A 20,070-nucleotide genomic window follows, 5' to 3' on the forward strand; every position below is an offset into this window, starting at 1 on the left:
TACTGGAGTCGATTGGCCTTCATTGAATGTAGCGAGTGAGCAAGGAGAAAGTGTTTCAACGTAGATGCGTTGAATTTATTATCTTCAAAGTGTGATGAAGCGTGATCGAGCTCATAGTGGCGGTAATGCGTTAATCTGTTACGAAAGCCGATAAAGAAGTATCACGCGTGTAATATCTGGCATAACAAATCAAAATGAAAAGCAATAAAACGGAGTAAGATTTCTGGAGATATCAAGTCAAAAGTTCAATCATGTCATACACGTCTCTCGTACACGTTAGCGGCTATGGCATTGCACTGGTGTGCTCGAGTTAGAAGTTTCAATGAGAGCCGCAGCAACCGCATATTCGAATAGTGCTCATGTACTTAAATTTAGGTCCACGTTGTAGAACCACAGATTGTCAAAATTATCATAGAGTATCTCGACAAGGTGTGCCTCGTAATCAGATTGTGCTTTTTGCATCTTAAAACAATTTACTTTTTCCTGCAGAGCATTGATATAAAGGACCCCATTACTAAAGGCACTGCCATGTTTAAAGGAACGTTCGACGCAGCGTGTTCAACAAGCATTTTGGAAACATTCGTTATTTTATAACTCATAATTCTCGCAGTCGGTAAAAAATCTTGGAGTTTATGGGAATCTTTTCGCGTAACTGTACGTAGAAGGAATATTTAATTAGTCCTCATCTGTAGTTAGGAAGACTCAATATAAAATGCAAAAGAAATCATGCTAGCATATTTTCTTAGTTTCATCGTTGTTCGCAGCTTGGAATAAATTTACCCGGCAATGTGGCATTTACAAACAGTAAATCATATTTCGTCACTAAACGTGACAGATATGAGATTTAAACTTTGCAGCAAGTTACCGAAGTTTCAATTCGCAAATTCAGCGACACATCAGCACTTATGTTTCAACAAACTTTTATTTCAGCAGGGCCTATTCTGTCGGTTATTATTCCATAGGTTATTCTGTAAGTCGAATAACCAATGGATGAATAAATTGCACGTTTGACAAAATCCTGATATAAACAAAATTTTCTGAATCACAATATTTTCACCAATGTGAAGTTTTTCGGTAAGTAGCATCTGGAAGACACAGGATTGAAAAATGTTGCCATGTGTTAAAATGTGTAAAAGTAGTCGTTTGAGGGCTGTCTGACATCGCTACAGAATTTAATGATTAGCGCCATTGAGAGTGATATTCTACCTTATTAAACAGAATGAAGCCGGCTTGTGTTATACCGAAGCGTGGTTTGTTCAACTCGGATTCTGTAGCACCGTGGGAGTGCTCTGAACCGGAAAATAGAATCACACGAAAAAACGAAAGAACAACAAAATGGCAAGCGATAAAGCCGCGAAGCGCGAGAGAAACATTTGAATTGCTAAACTCATGTCATTCACAACACATCTCCTTCGGACGTCCTCCTCCATCTCTCCCTCCATCCTGCGAAAAACAAAACACTTTTGACAGCTTTGTTCCTCAAAACAAGGACATATGCATGGACACGGCAAAGGCCTCCGCTGTAACAACAGATACGTGCCATCAGCCAAATATTTGCAAGGGATATATGAAATTGCGTCCTCAACGCGTGTATAACCTAGCGCATCTGTTTTTAAGTATTTAAGAAAATAAAACAGCGCAATATTCCGCGGTGCACGCTCAAAAGGAAGGCAGAGTAAAAGAGGATGTGACATAGATGCACGATATTCGAATAAAGAGCAGTACCATCTCTATACCAGCAAGTTAATACCCGCATTCAACATGCGCATATGGAGCGTTCCAGAAGTCTTCAGCCAGTTCCACTACATCTTTTATTATCTTCTGTTATCCAGCAAGGTCGTTCACGGTTTGAGAATCGAGCATTGCCACCGTTTCTCTGCTTCGGTTCCTCAGTGGCGCCGAACCAACGCTAGCGGCCGCCATTGCTGTGCCCACAAAGGGGGTACACATAAAAAAAGCTACAGTGCTTCAAATTATGTTTAAAGCCGACCGAAGCAACTCTTCAGTATGTTTAGCGCTAAAGCATTAGTGCAAACTCAAGTGATACCGCAAGTTACATTTAAACTTCCATGAGTTTGTCAAAGGTTGGTTCTACTAACTGACTGGGACAAAAGAAGAGAATAAACAGAAAATTCTGCATCAGAAATCACCTGAATAGATAATTCCTGAATTTAAGCTGAGTTTGCGGAACATTCAGGCTCTGCTAAACAATAAATTGCTGCTCCGCTTAGGAAAAGAAGCAGCATATAGGAGCCCAAATAATAACCTACAATATTTATATCAGTATCATTTAACTGTTTTCAATTATCGTTAGAGTGCATATTTCTCACAATAGCTAGTGTCCAGCTTCAATGCATCTGCTTCGGAAGTTATAATGCTATACTAAATTATACCAGAGCGCCCAGAAGTTACGTGAATGATAAATAATTAAATTTATCTTTTCTGTTCACCCCTAGTGGAACAAATGATATCCAATGACTAGGATTCTTTACGTAAATTTATGAAATGCAAATGTTTCTTCCAACTTTCTGTTTGTTTTCTTTAGTACCGCACATTCAACGAGACGCTGCTACCAAAGACACAGGGAAGGCAAGTTTACGGAGCAAAACTAATAATACCCCCGAGCTAATCAGTGAAAGCCACGGTTAGCTTAGTGAAGAAACGGAAGACTAATTCTTAGCAGGCTTGCGGTCTCATTACTTCCGCCTCAAAAACAGCGTACGAACAACGTGGAAATGTACGAACCTTTTCCGAATTACTTGTGATACGAAACATCATGTGCGAAAGGTAATATAACCAACGTTGCTTCAGCATACAAGGTAGCCGAGTGAAAGACAAGCCACTGTTCTCTTATTCGAAAGAATGGAAAGGTAATGACCGAAGCCTTCTACAATAAATTTCTGGAGTCCTGGCACGAAAACAAGGGATTCCCTGGGGAACGACCTGAGAAACGACCGCGTAAGTTGCGGTTTAGTGATTGGTTATGGCTGCATTGGCTTTTTCCACGAGTATTGCACAGTAGAAAACCACAAAATACGGAGCAGCCATCTGTGCAGACTGCGAGGAGGCACGGCAGACTATTCTTTGTTTCACTTAGTTAGATCCGAACGACAGGTCTATCGCAATACCTTGAGTTGAGGTGGATAAGACGAATTTTGTTAACGCAGTGAGCAAAATAGCTGAGTAACTGTTTATCTAAGATAAAAGACCGCAGTCTTACAGGAAAAATATTTTTCGCATTGGAAGGCCTTTTTCGGGATACGCCACGCCAAAAAAGAAATCGAACTGAATATATTTTTGAGTTACCAGGTTGTATGGCACTGCGCAATAGACAGGATCTACATTGACACTTTCTGGTGTAATATATTTTCAACATGGTGGACTGAATAATTCGTGAGCACGTATGCCTGCGCTCCTAATGCCGTGAAGCTATAGGAGTGACCCGAAGCATTCTAAAACGTAAACACCCTGCCTGCAATGCTGGGAAGGGCGAGCAGCTGTTAAAGAAAGAGGGGGAAAACGTGATATATGCGGAAAATGAGCACTACAATCAATTACAATAAGATAATCGTTCACATAAACGTCATTTTGATTAGCGAAGTTTCAACGCATTGTTGAAGAGAACGAGTGCAGAGCTCGAGTTGTACTTTGAACTCGCGTGTATCGTACAGACTCGATATTAGATAAATCGTTTGTTAAAAATTTCCAGTCAATTTCGAAAATATTATCAAATAAGCTTGAATAGCAACAAGGTACAACCTAATGGCTGCCAATGCAGAAAAGATATCTGCAGCGTACCGAGGGAGAAACACGCGCTCTGCTGGTGTCAAAGTAACTGCGCCGACCGTAGAGTTGCCTAAAAAAGTGAAGTAAACACCGGTATCGAGACTACGCGGCACACATGTCACATCTCTTGACCCGTGGCACGATACGATGCAACTGTAGAACTCCGCAGTATAGTAGAATTGGGGAATTTTTAAAGCAGTATGTGTAAAAATAATAAATTTGCACATTCACATGGCCATTTGAAGCTATAAGGACAACGTTTAGGCACGTTCATCAGCTAGCCATTGATCCCATGCTGGTTTAACGGCTAACGCTAGTGCCTAGGCACTGGCCTAGGCACTAGCGTCAACGGTTTTCTCGCAGTATTTTTGGCGGCTGCAGTGTAGGCGCAGAGACTTGCGGCTGTACTTGAATGAACGTAGGCGTGCAACAGGAGAGGCGCTATCGTCGTGCGTCCGTGAATTCTGTGCTTTGTGCTTCCTCACGCTGTCTGCGCGTGAGGAAAACAAACAGACAGCGAATGCAGTGACTGGAGTATTTTTTTACAGAAGTTAGCACCACACTTGTTTTTGGCGGGGAAGAAACGGCGTGCTCTGGCGCCCTCTAAGTTCCCCAATTTTCCTATAAAGTTGATGCTTTGTTAGGCAAAGCTCGCTGGGCATTGAGTATTGATTCTGATGAACATACTGATGAAATTCTAAAGTCGTAGATTGTATGCAGGTACACTGTAAAAAAAAATTTGTGAAAAAAACTGAAAATGCATGGCAAATTTAGTGACATAACAGTTCTGTTCTTGTCTGTTTTCCGTTTTCCATTTAGCAGTAATTTTGCATATATTGTCTGTTATTGCTTTTCTGTACTTCTACAGAGATTTCCTGTTGCCGATATCTTCTTTAAAAAACAGGCTTTTTGTATTTGCACACAATTTTTCTGTTAATGCTTTTTCTGTAATTCTACACAATTCTTTTGTTAATGCTTTTTCTGTGATTCTACACAATGCTTCCGTTAATGCTTTTTCTGTAATTCTACACAATTCTTTTGTTAATGCTTTTTCTGTGATTCTACACAATGCTTCCGTTAATGCCTTTTCTGTAATTGTACACAAATTTTCTCTTCCTTGCTTTTATATATATATATATATATAAATATAGAGAGAGAGAGAGAGATAGTGCTAAAGAATTTATCTTGCAGATTTAAGAAAAATGGGTTCTGTTCTTTCCTTAACTGAGTAGATATCTTGACTTACACTTGGATACTTTTGCTGTGTATGTGCCATCATCTGCAAAGGCAGCAGCGTGCAGCCCCAATTTCCCATGCATAGTGCTAGCACTATAACCAGAGTTTTATATTCACTAACAGAGTTGAAGGCAACAGTTTGAACTTCCAAATTTTACTGTTTATTAAAGGTCAAACTCAAGCTTCGAACTTGTATTGATCCAGGGCATTTGCCAAGGCAGCGACTTTTGGCGACAAACAATACTGCTTCTTCGACGTTCGTCGTGCCTTTGTGCTTCTTTCCGGGTTGATGCCCGCGATTGCCCTTAAAGAAACAAAATAAGAGGCAGGAATAATGTACTAAGAATGCAACCGGGCTAATAATGTGTACTCCCAAAGCTTAGATGCTGTTTGAAGCATTCACAGAACAAATGCAAGGCTGCAGCTCCTCCCAATATGGACAGGTCATTTGCTCTCGTGATGTCACACAACCCTACGGCCAATCAGTGCACGGCCATATCTGCAGCCAGCTTCCACCTGTCAGAGTTACACCCGTCATTTTTTGCTGCCTAGCAAGCTCGCACTCCTCCACCACCCTCTATAAAACACCAGCTCTATGAGCTGCAAAATATTCAGAAACTACCAAGCTGTGCTCTTAACGGAAGAAAATCTAGGTGCGTACTGTTTCTTGCAGTAAATGCAAAGTAAATTTGTGTTTGAACATTTTCATGAATGTTCCCTTGAGTGGAACGAGCACTGAGCACTGAACCTAGTGGCGAATACAGGTGCAAGGAAGCAGTAAAGTTGTGGATAAAGACTAATTGTTTTTTGTCTCAGAAAAGAGTAGGTGTATCGTGTTTTGTATATTCTAGAATTTTTTTGTTTTATTTCGATATTGAAGCAATTCAACTTTGGTTTTAGAAAGTTTTAGTATCGAGACTTCTTAAGTATAAAATTTCAGTTTTCGTCCCTGAAAATATGTTATATATTAACATAGCTCCATTTTGATATATGTTATAGCAAGACAGTTCAATAGTATTAAATATATTTCCAGCACCTCCCAGAATTGCCTGTTTTTCTGCGGTCCCTAAAGGGTTAAAATCGCTAGCAACCCCAATTTTTAAAGTTTTTCCCCACCCTCTCTAAAGGCCTAAAAGCAGTAACTTTAAAACAGCCTACCAGCAATATCTGCAACCGTAAGAAATGCAATAGGTCAATGAGAACATACATCGGGAAAGATCTCACCTCTGCACAAACTCCAGTGTCAAAGCCACTTCAGGTGGATACTCTATGTTAAGAACGAAGTATAAGAGGAACATGACTTTGAAAGCTGCAGCCCGCTGAGTAGTCAATATCACAACACCATCCACACAGACAGTAAACATTTCTGCCTCAAAGAGACCTGGTCCTAGAAAAAAGAGAATAAAGGAACATCAGTACACCAAGAGATGGTCAATGATTCCAAAATCTAACCTTTCATACATATTGTAACGAGCATACAAGAGGCAGTTGGAAAGAAGAGGAGGACGAAGTGCTTCTAGGCCTGGTTGCGCGCTCACCATCATCCATCTCCTGTAAATAAAGTCATTTCTGCCCAACTCTCCGTAACAGTTGTGGTGGAAGGTGCTGGGTAATCGACACCCGAAGACGGAGGTTATACCGCAAGTTATTCGTCGAAGCCGCCGCCTTGCTGGACTTCCACCGAAACCAGCGGAGTTGGAGATGTCCCGCGACGCGGAAGAGCAACGGCCTGTCCCAGCCTCTGCCAGTTCTGTCCAGCAACTACGAGATGCACGTCCCTTCGCCGGAAAACCGGGCGAAGACGTCGATGAATGGCTCATCCATTACAAACGGGTGAGCGCCTACAACAAGTGGAATAGCACTTCCCAGCTTTCCAACGTTGCGTTCTTTCTTACGGATACCGCGTTGGTGTGGTTTGACAACAACGAGGAGACACTCACTACATGGGAAAGATTTGTTTCGCAATTCAAAGAGCGCTTCGGTGACTCCGTGACGAAAAAGAAAAGGGCAGAGCAGACGCTTTCACAACGCGCGCAAGTACCGGGCGAAACATGCATGACCTACATTGAGGAAGTGCTAAAACTCTGCAGGATGGTGGACTCTGGCATGTCCGAGGAAGACAAAGTCGGGCACATCCTAAAAGGAATCGCAGAGGACGTTTATAGCTTTCTGATTGCTAAAGACAACCTGGCCTCTGTCGCCGACGTCATCCGGCACTGCCGCACGTTCGAGCAGCTTAAGACGAGGCGCGTTACGCCGAAGTTTGGCAGATTAGCCAACGTTACGACCGTTGCAAGCATAGATAACGACCAGTCGCTCGATCTTGCTTCGACGATCCGTCAAATAGTTCGAGAAGAGCTCAGCCTGCACTCACAAGTGACTCACCGCGATACTTATCACCCATGCTCGTCCCCAGCTGTTGAGACAACCGTTTCATCCTTCTCCGAGTATCCAGCGGAATACAGACTCCCGCCTCGACAGCCACCACTTGTTTACGAAAGCGGCGCTCCCTCTGACGCTCGATCACGATGGGCAGAGCCACGGTATTATCGCCAAGGCCCCGTGACTTATGATGCCGGGACGCGACCAGAGCAACGTCGACCCTACTACCAGGACCCCAATTACGACCGATACAACCGATCCCAGCGAACACCGGAGGCGAGTTACCCAAGAGAGAACGAACTCGCTTACCGCCCACAGAGAGCAAGCATTGGTTTTGAAGAGTATACAGTGAACCGTGACCCTCCCGTGTGCTACAGCTGCGGTTCCACGGGACACATAGCTCGTTACTGTCGCCAACACCGTCAGTCACGAAGGACACCGCCGATGTTTTCGCCATCTGGAACCCGTACTTCGCACGACCCATGGACCAGTTCACTTCCCACGGACCGTTTCTCGCGCGAGATCAGACGCAGCGATTCGCCAGCGTCTGACCGCAGCCTGACACCACCAATTAACCGTCCTCGTCGTTCTCCGTCCCCTCGGCGCCGTGCATCTTCGCCCCCGCCGGGAAACTAGCATCCGCGGCCGATGGAGGTGAGGTCGCCGGACGGTCTTTGGATGAAATACCTCTGCCTGCTGTGATGATCAAAAACAAAGTGAATGTGCTAGTTAACGGATTGCCGACCACTGCTTTAGTTGATACTGGTGCGAATGTGTCTGTCATGAGCCTCGCTTTCAAGAACTGCCTAGGCCACAAAGTTATGTTTTCATGGGACGATGCCGTTACCTTTCGTGGAGTGGGCGGAGAGTGGCTCCACCCCCGCGGTGTTTGCGCTGTAAGTGTTACGTTGGCTGGGAAAGTGTTTGTGTCGGAGTTTTTAGTCCTTGCCCGCTGTTCGCACGATGTAATTCTCGGCATAGATTTCCTTCAACACTGCGGCGCTTCTGTGGACTGTGGAAATGGTGAAATCCATGTGAACGAGGTGCTTTTACCCGCGCTTTCGGAACAAAGCTCGTGTGACGAAGAAAGGAATACACTCAGTGTGCTTGATGCAGTGCTTGCCCCCTCATGGTGCCTAACGCCCGTTCGTGTTTGTGCAACTACTGTTGACGCTCCTTGCGTTGACCTCGTGATTAGGCCCATCAGCATTAACTGTGCTAAAAAATGTATACTCGTGCCTTGCTCTGTCGTGTGCTTGTCGAGAGGAGTCGCAACGTTGTGGGCGCTGAATTGTTCCGCCACGCCAGTAGTTCTGCCTCGAGGCATGAAAATTGCCCTTTTCGATGAAGCTTCATGCAGCTCAATAGCAGTACTCACAGCAGAGCCCGCTCCTGCTTACTCTCCATGCGATTATCGCCCTTCTGAAGAGCTGATTCTCGGTATGATCAGCAAGGCTCTCTGCACACCTGAGCGTCAAGCACTGGTACAAGTCCTATCTCGACATGTTGCTGCATTTGATTTTACCCACGGAGATAAGCCACTTGATTTACCATCATCACGAGCTCGCCACAGAATAGATACCGGCTCAACACACCCCATTCGCCAGAAGCCCTACCGCGTGTCATCCTCAGAGCGCAAGGTTATCGCAGAACAAGTTAAGGAAATGATGAAAAAAGGTGTTGTGCAAGAGTCGTCCAGCCCATGGGCAGCTCCAGTAATCCTCGTCCGGAAGAAAGATGGTTCCTGGAGATTCTGCGTAGATTACAGACGTCTAAACGCTGTGACGAAGAAGGATGTCTACCCACTACCGCGAATCGACGACGTCATCGATTGCTTACACGCTGCTTCTTATTTTTCGACGCTTGATCTACGATCGGGGTATTGGCAAATACCTATGGAATCTAAAGACAAGGAAAAGACCGCATTCGTGACCCCAGATGGCTTATTCGAATTTAATGTTATGCCTTTTGGCCTCTGTAATGCTCCCGCCACCTTTGAAAGATTCATGGATACAATATTACGTGGCCTAAAGTGGGAGATATGCATGTGTTACTTGGATGATGTTGTAATCTTCGGCCGCACGTTGGAAGAACATAACGCCCGCCTGAGTCTTGTTCTGAGTTGCATCGAGAAAGCTGGACTAGTTTTAAACTCAAAAAAGTGTCGGTTTGGCGAGCGTCAAACATTGGTTCTGGGACATCTAGTCGACAAGGATGGCGTCAGACCCGATCCCCATAAGATTGAAGCAGTCAGCTCTTTCAAACCACCACAGACAGCACGAGAACTTCGCTCCTTCATTGGTCTATGTTCCTATTTTCGTCGTTTTGTACCCCGATTTGCCGATATTGTTCACCCGTTGACATCTATTCTGCGACAGGATGTATCCTTCACATGGACACCGGAGTGTGATGCATCATTCTCGCAACTGAAATTTATACTAACGTCAGCACCCCTCTTGCGTCACTTCGACCCATCTTGCCCGACTGAAGTGCACACCGATGCTAGTGGAATCGGAATAGGAGCGGTACTTGTACAACGTCACAACAACGCCGAACATGTCGTTGCATATGCCAGCCGTTGTCTGAGCAAGTCCGAGCGCAATTATACGGTTACGGAGCAGGAATGCCTGGCAGCTGTTTTCGCCGTGCAGAAATTTCGATGTTATCTTTACGGAAGACCATTTAAGATAGTCACCGATCATCACTCTTTATGCTGGCTGGTTGGCTTGCGTGATCCATCAGGTCGACTCGCGCGCTGGGCGCTGCGCCTACAGGAATATGACTTCGTGGTGTCATACAAGAGCGGACGTCGTCATGCCGACGCAGACTGCCTTTCTCGCATTCCTCTTGCGACTTCCGACTGCGAAGCTGAGAATTTTGATGACTATCTCGCTGCCATTACTCGTACGTTCCCCGACGCGGCAGACTTTCAGAGAGAGCAACGCAATGATCTCAACCTGGATCCGCTGTTTGCCGCCGCTCGTACTGCTCAAGGCAGCGGTCGCTTCACCATTCGTGATGAGTTGCTGTATAAGAACAATTACTCCGGGAATGGAGCACGTTTTCTTCTAGTTGTTCCCGAGAGTCTCCGCGCCAACGTCTTACGCGCCATGCATGACGATGCGACATCTGGTCATTTTGGTTTCGTGCGAACGCTACACCGCACGCAAGAGCGATTTTACTGGCCCAACATGTACCAGACAACCAAACACTATGTCGCTAGTTGTGAAACGTGTCAACGTCACAAGCGACCAACCACCGCTGTACCAGGTCCCCTGCAGCCATTGACACCGCCCAGTACACCTTTCGAGCAAGTAGGCATTGACCTTATGGGTCCATTCCCGTTATCGAACAATAAGAACCGTTGGATAATCGTTTGCGTGGACCATCTCACACGGTACGCAGAAACCGCAGCCATACCCTCTTCCACCGCTGCATGTGTGGCGCTTTTCCTGCTGCGTTCCGTCGTTCTTCGTCATGGTCCGCCGCGTGTTATCATCAGTGACCGTGGTCGCCAGTTCACTGCGGACGCCGTTGAGGAGCTACTTCGTCTGTGCACTTCTGAGTTCCGTCACTCCACACCGTATCATCCACAGACCAATGGCCTCGTTGAAAGGACGAACCGAACACTGACCAACATGCTTGCCATGTATGTGTCCTCCAACCATAAGAACTGGGACGACGTGCTGCCCTTCATAACCTACGCATACAACACAGCGAAACATGAAACCACGAACTACAGCCCATTTTATCTCCTCTATGCAAGGCTACCGCGCAGCCCTCTCGATACTTTCTTAAACTTTATTCTGCACGACGACGATTCTGTGTCAAAGACTGTGTGCCTCGCTGAAGAAGCCCGCCGAATAGCCCGCCTTCGTACTTTGGCCTCGCAACACCGTTCAAAGGACCGTTACGACGAGCGTCACGGGCCTGTCTCGTTCGCCAAAGGCGACTTGGTGCTTCTTTGGACACCACAACGCAAGCGGGCCTTGTGTCAAAAGTTCCTGTCCCACTATTCCGGCCCATACGTTGTCCTGGAACGTTTGAGTGAACTTTGTTATGTGGTAGCTCGCCTCCTGGGCAATGGCCGGCGATCAAGTAGAACGCAAGTGACTCATGTTGCTCGCCTGAAACGTTTTTACCCTACTGATGCCTCCTAACTCGCCCTACGGGCTTCGTCTGCTTGTGGGGGAATGTAACGAGCATACAAGAGGCAGTTGGAAAGAAGAGGAGGACGAAGTGCTTCTAGGCCTGGTTGCGCGCTCACCATCATCCATCTCCTGTAAATAAAGTCATTTCTGCCCAACTCTCCGTAACAATATTATGGGCGTCACTGGCATGTCTCCCAAGTCATCATCATGGGCGGTCTCCTGCAAAATGAGCAAAGCAAGACAGAGGGAAGGCGTTCAAGAACTGGTATCTTGGTGCATGAAATAGAAATGAGATTGTGGCAACTCCTGTTCGAATGTACACGATCATACTCTATGCAAAGCAATTGCATTTTTACGCTTTCAAAATCTTGTTCAACCATGGACGAGATATGCAGTATATTTGGACATAGCAGCAGATGACATGGCTGCACCTGTGAAGCACCCAAATAACTAAGATACATGTCATGGATGAGACCGATGTTTAGGTGAATCTATCAAGGTTCTGGGTTCAAATATGCACCGGGACGAATTCATATTCAACTGCGTAGTTTGTGTGGAAGCTGCACAGCTTTCCTGTGTAGCTGTGTGGTTGTGCTTGCGTGGATGCTAAAGAGTAATTACTTTTATTACAGGCCATCCATCATATAAAGTTGACAAGATAAACCACATGCAAAAGCCAAAACACTTGTGAAGACTGCTTTTGTTATCAGCTTCACAATTACATTAAGACATAAAATCAGGCAGAGAACAATGTCTTTAAACCATACAGAAACGTTTAATCGTTGCAGTCATATTTGTTTCTAAGGTAGACTAAAGAGATATTTTTATAAGAAATTTATCACTACCAAAATTTGGGGGACACCTAAGCTGTGCCCTAAAGGGTATCGTGAAACTGCTTTAACGGCTCCCGTCTGCAGACCCTCATTTGCATACATCACGTGCACTTTTCTACTCACTTCATAATCCCTTAATTTGTGCCGATATATCATCTCGCACAAACTTATTAGCCTACAAGCTACCAGATTTCGCGAGACTACCAGATATGAAGTGCCACTTTAACCAAACCATACGAATGTGCCTCTGGAGCAGTGTCTCAACAGGGGATCCAAGGGGCCCTGAGAGTACGATTTCCATTTCGACCTCCCATCTCAATGAAGTCAGATGAGCTGGCTGGTCCTGCCAACTCCGCCGTTTTATACATTATCGCAACACCACACAATCCACCGGCCAATCAGTGCCCTGCCAGAGGCATGCTCGTGATTTTTCCCTGACAACGCCAACGCTGAATATTCTGTAGGACGAGGCCTTAAACCATTTTGCGTGAATTGTTTTGAACACTTTATACGTCAGTGCCATACTACTGTATTTTTCTTGACACATACTCCCAGAGTCTCTCTCAAAGCACTCTACCTTGAATAAACAAAATGTGCAAAGCTCAAATACTGAAAAAAAATATGACAGCAGATTTTAAATATCACCGCCCTAACTATATTGTAACATTTTGCCAGTAAAATAATGCAGGTATGGAGAGTGGAATTTTTTATACATACATGCAATGTACACCTGAATTCTACATGCACAAGCACTTCTCTGCCAGATGGCAGCAGAAGAGAAAATTTTAAGCTTGCCTCAACAGTCTTGTAGATGAGCTCTTCATCCTCGTCAAACAGGGCAAGGAGGAGAACAGGTGCACCTTCATGTTCTGGTGTCACACTCTTGAGACAGTTCTTGGCTTGTTCAATTTCTTTGAGACATTTCTTCACCTTTGGCCTCTTCATCTGACTATAAGCAGATGCATGCTTCAAGAACTGAGGCAAAGCTTTGGCAACTGCTTGCAATATGCTGCACTTGTATGCCATTCTGCATATTACGGGGCACTTGAGTGGACTTGACCTCTGCAACAACAATGAATTTAAAATTCCACAGAAATTAGCATCGAATTTTGCGTCATAGGAAATGTTCCAAATCATAATTCATACAGAGCGCTGCACTTACATTTTCTTACACATCTTTGGCTGCAGCTATCACATGGTGGCAGCTTGACAAAAAAAAAACAAAGCTACATAAACAACTCGATAGGTTTACTGGAATGCTTTTATATCTACAATCTGCAACTTATTTACAAACATGTGCAGAAAGTGGTACAATTCTCATTAAAATTTACTATTTACAATGGTCAAAAAGGGAATTACACACTTGCACTGTGTGCTACTAAAAGTGAGTGGGAAAGATATTTCGGAGCTAGCACTTCAGCTTCATTAACTTCGTTGTCAAATGTGGCCGTTGAGAGCAAAAGTGCTTCGAATCCCGACTCCTTTTATGTATTATCTGAAGGTGCAAACAAGCTTAGCAGGCATCTTAGAAAATCTAGGGATGAAATGTTTAAAACAGCTCACCTGGATTGTGAAGTCATCACCTTGAGTTTCTGTTAGCCGGGAGCCACACACGGTTATGCTCGACTGGTTCCGAACCAAAAACGAATTTCTGTTGTGGCCACTAAGTCAGCATGAGTGGTAACCCTGGATAAAGTTCCAACTGCAGGAAAGAAGCGAGGATCAACATACAACCGACGCATCTAAAAATTATTTAACTAATTAAAATTAGTTTTGCCCAGTTTTATTGCATATGATGGCAGCGACACACAGTCCTTAAAACGAAGGACCTACTGGAGAAAGAGTAACTTTACTACTGCAGAAAAATAAATTTAAAAAAAGAAAGCTGGTTCGATATGCCCAGTTGCCTTGTACTACCCTTGGTTCTGGAACAACTGAATGCTCTCAATTACTTGACTGGGTTGTTTCGTGCACACTGAAATGGTCAGATGACCCGACAATTACTGTTGCACACAATACTAAAAGCTAACCCACCACACAACGTCTTTTAAAGACTGAATGCTGAGGGCATGCGCTCATAGCTAACTTAAAATATGGTTCCACATGCGGAATGCACCGATTGCGCGATCTCAAAGGGAAAACGCGCCGCAGGGCTCACTTAAGGAATATATACTGTACTCTCAGACGGAACTAACCTCCGCGCAATTCTAAAACACACAATATGACCTACTCATGGTGGAAACTTTCCTGACACCGCATTTAAAGAACGGTAACTGTTGCAGGCCGCCTCAATAAGCGTTCACTATCCATGTTTGCTACCTAAAACTCGGAAGAATACCTAACTTTGGTTTGATTCATGGCGTTTAACGTCCCAAAGAGAGATCAGCAATGAGGTGCACCGTAGAGACGGCTCCGGAAATTGCTACCACCTAGGGTTCTTAAAGTGCACTTGACGTGCTTGCCGAGACGAAGACAGAACACATTGGCGGAGCTATGTGACAAATTGAAAACGGCCATCGATAGTCTGGATATAATCTCGTGGGGACTTCCGGGCGACGAACGAAATTTTCTGTGGCTGCCGATCCGAGCGAATAGGAAAACAACACAAGCATCGTGTTTCGCCCGACAGCACCACTCGTCGCTGGCCGCCGCCACCTTCGCTTGAGCATTCCCATGCACGGATCTAAGCTTTCATTATGAAACTACCTACGTTCTCGTTCCGTCCTTCGCATTCCACCAGCTACCCTTCAAAGCCCTTCATTCAGCGAGTACAGGCGACGTTACAGTTACACTAAAGGCGCAGATATACTCCGACAAGGCGCGCGCGCGCGCGGCTTAGCAACGTCACGTTGGCCAAAGCGCGAAACTACACTGCGGCGGAACTCGACCGGCAGCGCGTTCAGCGGCTTTCGGCGCGCTTCAACGGCTCCCGGTACGGGATGGGCCGGTCTCTATTTCGCGCCGAGCGCGTTGGCCCCGCCAGAGCGGTTCCCGCTCTCGCATAGGGAGGGAGACGTTCTGGGCATGCGCTCCTCCGCTGCCGCCGCTACCTCAGCCGTCACGCCGCCCGAATGCCCGACTATGCGCCTGGCGCGACATCGCCAACTGACGTGACCAACAACCGGCGCGCGTGCGGCGCGAACGTCGGAGTATACCGAAGTCTTAACTCCAAACACAGCACAATTTCAAACACGACGTTTGCGATTCAATCCCCGAATGTTACACATGACCGCTGCAAAAAGGAAGGCCTAGCTCATGACCGCATAAGGTGCCAGCAGGAAGGCTTTGTTCAATGTAGCCCTACAACTAGTTGGGGTATTTACAGGAGTTGCGGTGGGCAAGCCCATTCCGCTATACAAGACAAGGAACTACCGCTTGCGAGCTAACAGCAGCTTCGTCGTGGCCGTAAGCAAATCGAAGTGAGAAATAGGTACTACCCTTACCTTGTTTCAGCGTGGACGAGCGCGGTGCGGTCTCGTTCGTTGAGCGCTCCAAATTTCTCCCAGAAGCAGCAATAGCAAGTCACAAGACACCAAATACACGATGCTGCTATAAGCAGCCAATCATACACGTACTCAACGACTTCCGTTAACGAGCAGCTCGCGATAAAGCCAACATCGACTTGCAGAGCAACCGCAAGGGAACAAGACGCTAACGCAACTGATGACGCAAATTCACGCAATGTATAAGTGTGCTAAGCGGCCAAAGTTAAGCTTCCGCAAACGAATGTTGTGTCACTCCGCTGCCTCCGCAATGTAGTTCGGTTTCGTTTTCGCCTAGTTTCGGTTTCTTTTTTATTGTATTGAATTTGCGTAACGAACCGGTCGCAGTTGGTGTGCACGACGGCTGTCTGAAGAAAGTTATAATCAGTACGCTGCGCTGTTATATCGCTACTGCCATCGAGGTAAAGTATAAAGCGCATGCACGCGATCTTGCGCGCGACAGCGACGCGATGGAGATGGCTGTCGCGTTCGCTCGTCGCCTACAAGTCGTACCGCTTGCGAGCTACGAGATGAGCGATGACTTTGAGCGACGTCTCCCCGGTGTTGCCGGTATGAGGGCAGCAAATAGGCGCCGAAGCTGGCGTGACGCGTGCTTTATTCATTTAAGTTGATGTGTTTTACTGTAAAGAGCAGCATAAATATTTCTAAAGCTCTTGCACTAGGTGCTTACAGGGTGTCCCAGCTATCATGCAGCATGATTTAAAAAGAGGAACGGCGTTGCGCGAAGCAAACCTAGTGCGCATTGTTTCCAGTACAGTGGAGTAGCCGCCAGTATTTTTTCGTTACTGAGATTTAATTAGCTAAGTGTAATTAATTATCTAACTCGAGAAGTACTGTCCTAATTATCAAAGTGTCAATGAGAAAGTTGTAGAGCAACATGAAAAACTCCCTATACAACTTTCTGTTGCTCAATACGGGCTACATAAAAGTGTTTTTCCGAGCGTGAAAGAAGCCCGCGAATACACGCAAAGTGACTCGAGCGGCCAGTCGCGCGGCAATTGTGCGTGTATTCGCTGGCTTCTTTCACACTCAGTAAAACACTTTTATGTAGCCCGTATTGAGCAACAGAAAGTTGTATAGGGAGTTTTTCATGTTGCTCTACAACTTTCTCATTGAAACTTTGATAACTAGGACAGTACATCTCTAATTAGATAATTAATTACAATTACCTAATGAAATCTCAGGAACGAAAAAATTACTGGCGGCTACTCCACTGCACTGGAAACAATACGCACTAGGTTTGCTTCGCGTAACGGCGTTCCGCTTTTTTGAAGTCGTGCTGCGTGATAACTGAGACACCCTGTACACACACACACACACACACACACACACACACACACACACACACACACACACACACACACACACACACACACACACACACACACACACACACACACACACACACACACACACACACACACACACACACACACACACACACACACACACACACACACACATATATATATATATATGCCTCTTTTTAAACCCTGCTGCGTGATAGCTGCGACACCCTGTATATATATATATATATATATATATATATATTCTAAGTATTTTCTGTGCGTTTCCTAGGACTGTCTCCTCACAGGCCTCAGTTGAGGCCTGGAAGGTATTTTTCCATAAATAAAGAGAATATATATATATATATATATATATGCGAGTCGTCCGTGAGCCAGCCGTCCGCATATGCGGACAGCTTGCTCACGTATGTTTTATGGAGTGCGGTTTTTGAAGCTTGGGAGATGGCGCGTATGTGCACACTCTTTATGCGTCAACTCTCAGTGGCTTAGTTGCTGTAGCATTCCGTTTTTGAACCGAAGGACGCGGGATCGAATCCTGACTGCATAGGCCACATGCATTCTAATGGAGGCATGCAGAGTAAACAGCCCCAGGTGACCGAAATTCATTTGAAATTCTCCGCTCCGGACCGTATACCATAACGTATCGTTCCAAAGCCTCCCTATACCGACTCTTCTAAGGTCTGCGAAGAGGTTTCTTGTTGTAATATTAGTGTATCGAACCACATCTTCTGCAGAGGTGTTTGTGAAATAATTTATGAAGGTAAAGAGAGCCTAAAAACAAATGATATTAATATAATATCCTCACCATCCGGCATTTCTGTTAAATTCAACAACGACCATGTTTCTTGTGTAAACATTTTCTGTTAAATTCAAGGAAAAGTGCATATATAGCGCTAACTGAAAAAACTTGTCTTCTAAAGAAAGAAATTTCTGTTATTTTTACTTCCAAGAACATTTCAGTACCCAAAACAGAAAATCTTCTTCTTTGTTGTGTTATTTCACAGATATTTTTTACAGTGTAGCAACATGACGAGATGATGGATTTCTCACGTACATGGAGACGCAACTTTTGACATTTAACCGCGGTATATAAATTTTTAAAATTGTTTTTCGCCTTTATAAGATAATAGCAGGCAATAAAGACCACCTTGAAGAGCGATTATGTCCCATAGTTGTATTCGGGTCTCAGGAGGATATGTTCAAACAAAGAAGATTTCAGTGCTAATTGTGCGCTAATGAAAGACGCCCTCCTGAAGCAGAAATACCCGGCAAAAATAATTGATGATGCTGTAAACAGAGCTGGCGAACTCAACCGTGCCGACATACTTAAAGCTAAACTACCTGATAGTGAACAATGCACAAATCTAATCCTTACCCACTCTGCGTCGGTGCCCAAGGTTTCAGCGATTCTTAGAAAGCACCATAATATACTTGCACAAAGCGATCGCCTTAAGCGCATATTTGTGGAACCGCCCCGCGTCGTGTATAGGAGAAATAAAAATTTACGCGACAGTTTGACAAAGTCAACCTTAAACCCAAGCCGTGGCACAGGCTGTATGCATTGCAAAAAATCACGTTGCCAGGTTTATCCTCACATGAGGACAACACAGAAAGCAACCAGTACCGCGTCCAACTTCTCAGTTCAAATAAAAGGAAACTTTACATGTGACACCGCCAATGTGATCTATCTTCTTGAATGTACAATTTGTAGTCAACAGTATATTGGTCAGACGGAGACACCTTTCAGGATACGATTTAATAACCACAGGTCACACACAAAATCTCTTTTGAACCTTCCCGTATCCAAACATGTCAACCTTCCCGGTCACTCTTTCAATGACTTAAAGGCGACAATATTGGAATCAGGCTTTCGCTCACACCACGACCGGGAAATTCGCGAGTCCTATCTTATCTATAAGTTTAATACCACCGCCTCGGGTATTAATGAAAGCAAAGGGAAACTCACGTCCTTGCCTTCTGATTAGACAAATGTGGTTATAGCCGAAAGTTAATTCCTTGTAGTCTAATCGCAACGCATATAAGACGGTCTTGCTTCGTGCTGGCACGTCCGCATATCCTCTCTCTTTTTCACTCTGGAGACGTTATTGTGTCGCATGCCCCCTTCGCACGGCGTGTCTGCCGTGGAGTGTCTTCTTATCTTAAACGATGGTAGTCCCTCGGGACTGGGGAACGCGCTGCCTTAGAGGCGGCTCATCAAAGCCACCCACATATGTTTTCCTCCATTTTTCCCCCTTCCGCCACCAATTTTTTTTTCTCTTTTTTTCCCCCGCTTCTTTGACGGTGAGGACCACGCGTCCACCTCCGTGACTCATCACAGCCATCCACGTGTGGTGCCCTCTCCATCTGTTAATGCCTCGTTTTAAAAAAACGGGTATTTTTGCTGTTTGTTTTGTTTTTTCCCCTTACACATTGTTTGGAGCCACATCTGCTTTCCACGTGACTTCCCGACACCTTGGGAACGAACGTCTTGTGTATTCTCATTCACTCCGATGAAGGCCGGACCACCGGCCGAAACGTCAGTAAAATAATAGTATTTTTGTTGTTGTTAAACGTGTGAGCATTTCTTTCATAACATTTTCACCGGATTCAGCGCAAACTCCTAATTGACTATATATATATATATATATATATATATATATATATTCTGAAGGCGAAGTGAACTGGGCCGCGCGCGCTCGCAAGGCGGGCGCTGGAGGGAAAAGACGACGAGGAGAGAATGGAACAGCCGGCCCAGGAGCGGGTGTTGTCTCTGTCTCTCTTCATTACAATGGCGCAGTCGACGAATGCCAAGTCTTAAGGGACTTCAGCCTTCAGCACCGTGCTGCGGAGGCCTTGCGTCCTCCGGCATCTC

The 20,070-nt window shown here is 45.3% G+C and overlaps 1 protein-coding gene across 1 annotated transcript; it reads right to left on the reverse strand.

Moving 5' to 3' along the window:
* Window positions 1-5,160: 5,160 nt before the first annotated feature.
* LOC119459071 (uncharacterized) lies at window positions 5,161-16,029 on the reverse strand. Its single transcript, XM_037720907.2, has 8 exons — window positions 15,832-16,029; window positions 13,952-14,090; window positions 13,551-13,593; window positions 13,184-13,450; window positions 11,722-11,774; window positions 6,924-6,961; window positions 6,247-6,409; window positions 5,161-5,326 (listed from the first exon to the last, which is right to left on the reverse strand). The coding sequence occupies exons 4-8, from the start codon at window positions 13,412-13,414 to the stop codon at window positions 5,200-5,202; spliced, it is 612 nt and encodes a 203-aa protein (XP_037576835.1). The 5' UTR covers window positions 13,415-13,450; window positions 13,551-13,593; window positions 13,952-14,090; window positions 15,832-16,029; the 3' UTR covers window positions 5,161-5,199.
* Between the last annotated feature and the right edge of the window lie 4,041 nt (window positions 16,030-20,070).

The sequence above is a fragment of the Dermacentor silvarum genome, chromosome 7, assembly GCF_013339745.2.
Source record: "Dermacentor silvarum isolate Dsil-2018 chromosome 7, BIME_Dsil_1.4, whole genome shotgun sequence".
In the NCBI taxonomy this organism is placed as follows: domain Eukaryota; kingdom Metazoa; phylum Arthropoda; class Arachnida; order Ixodida; family Ixodidae; genus Dermacentor; species Dermacentor silvarum.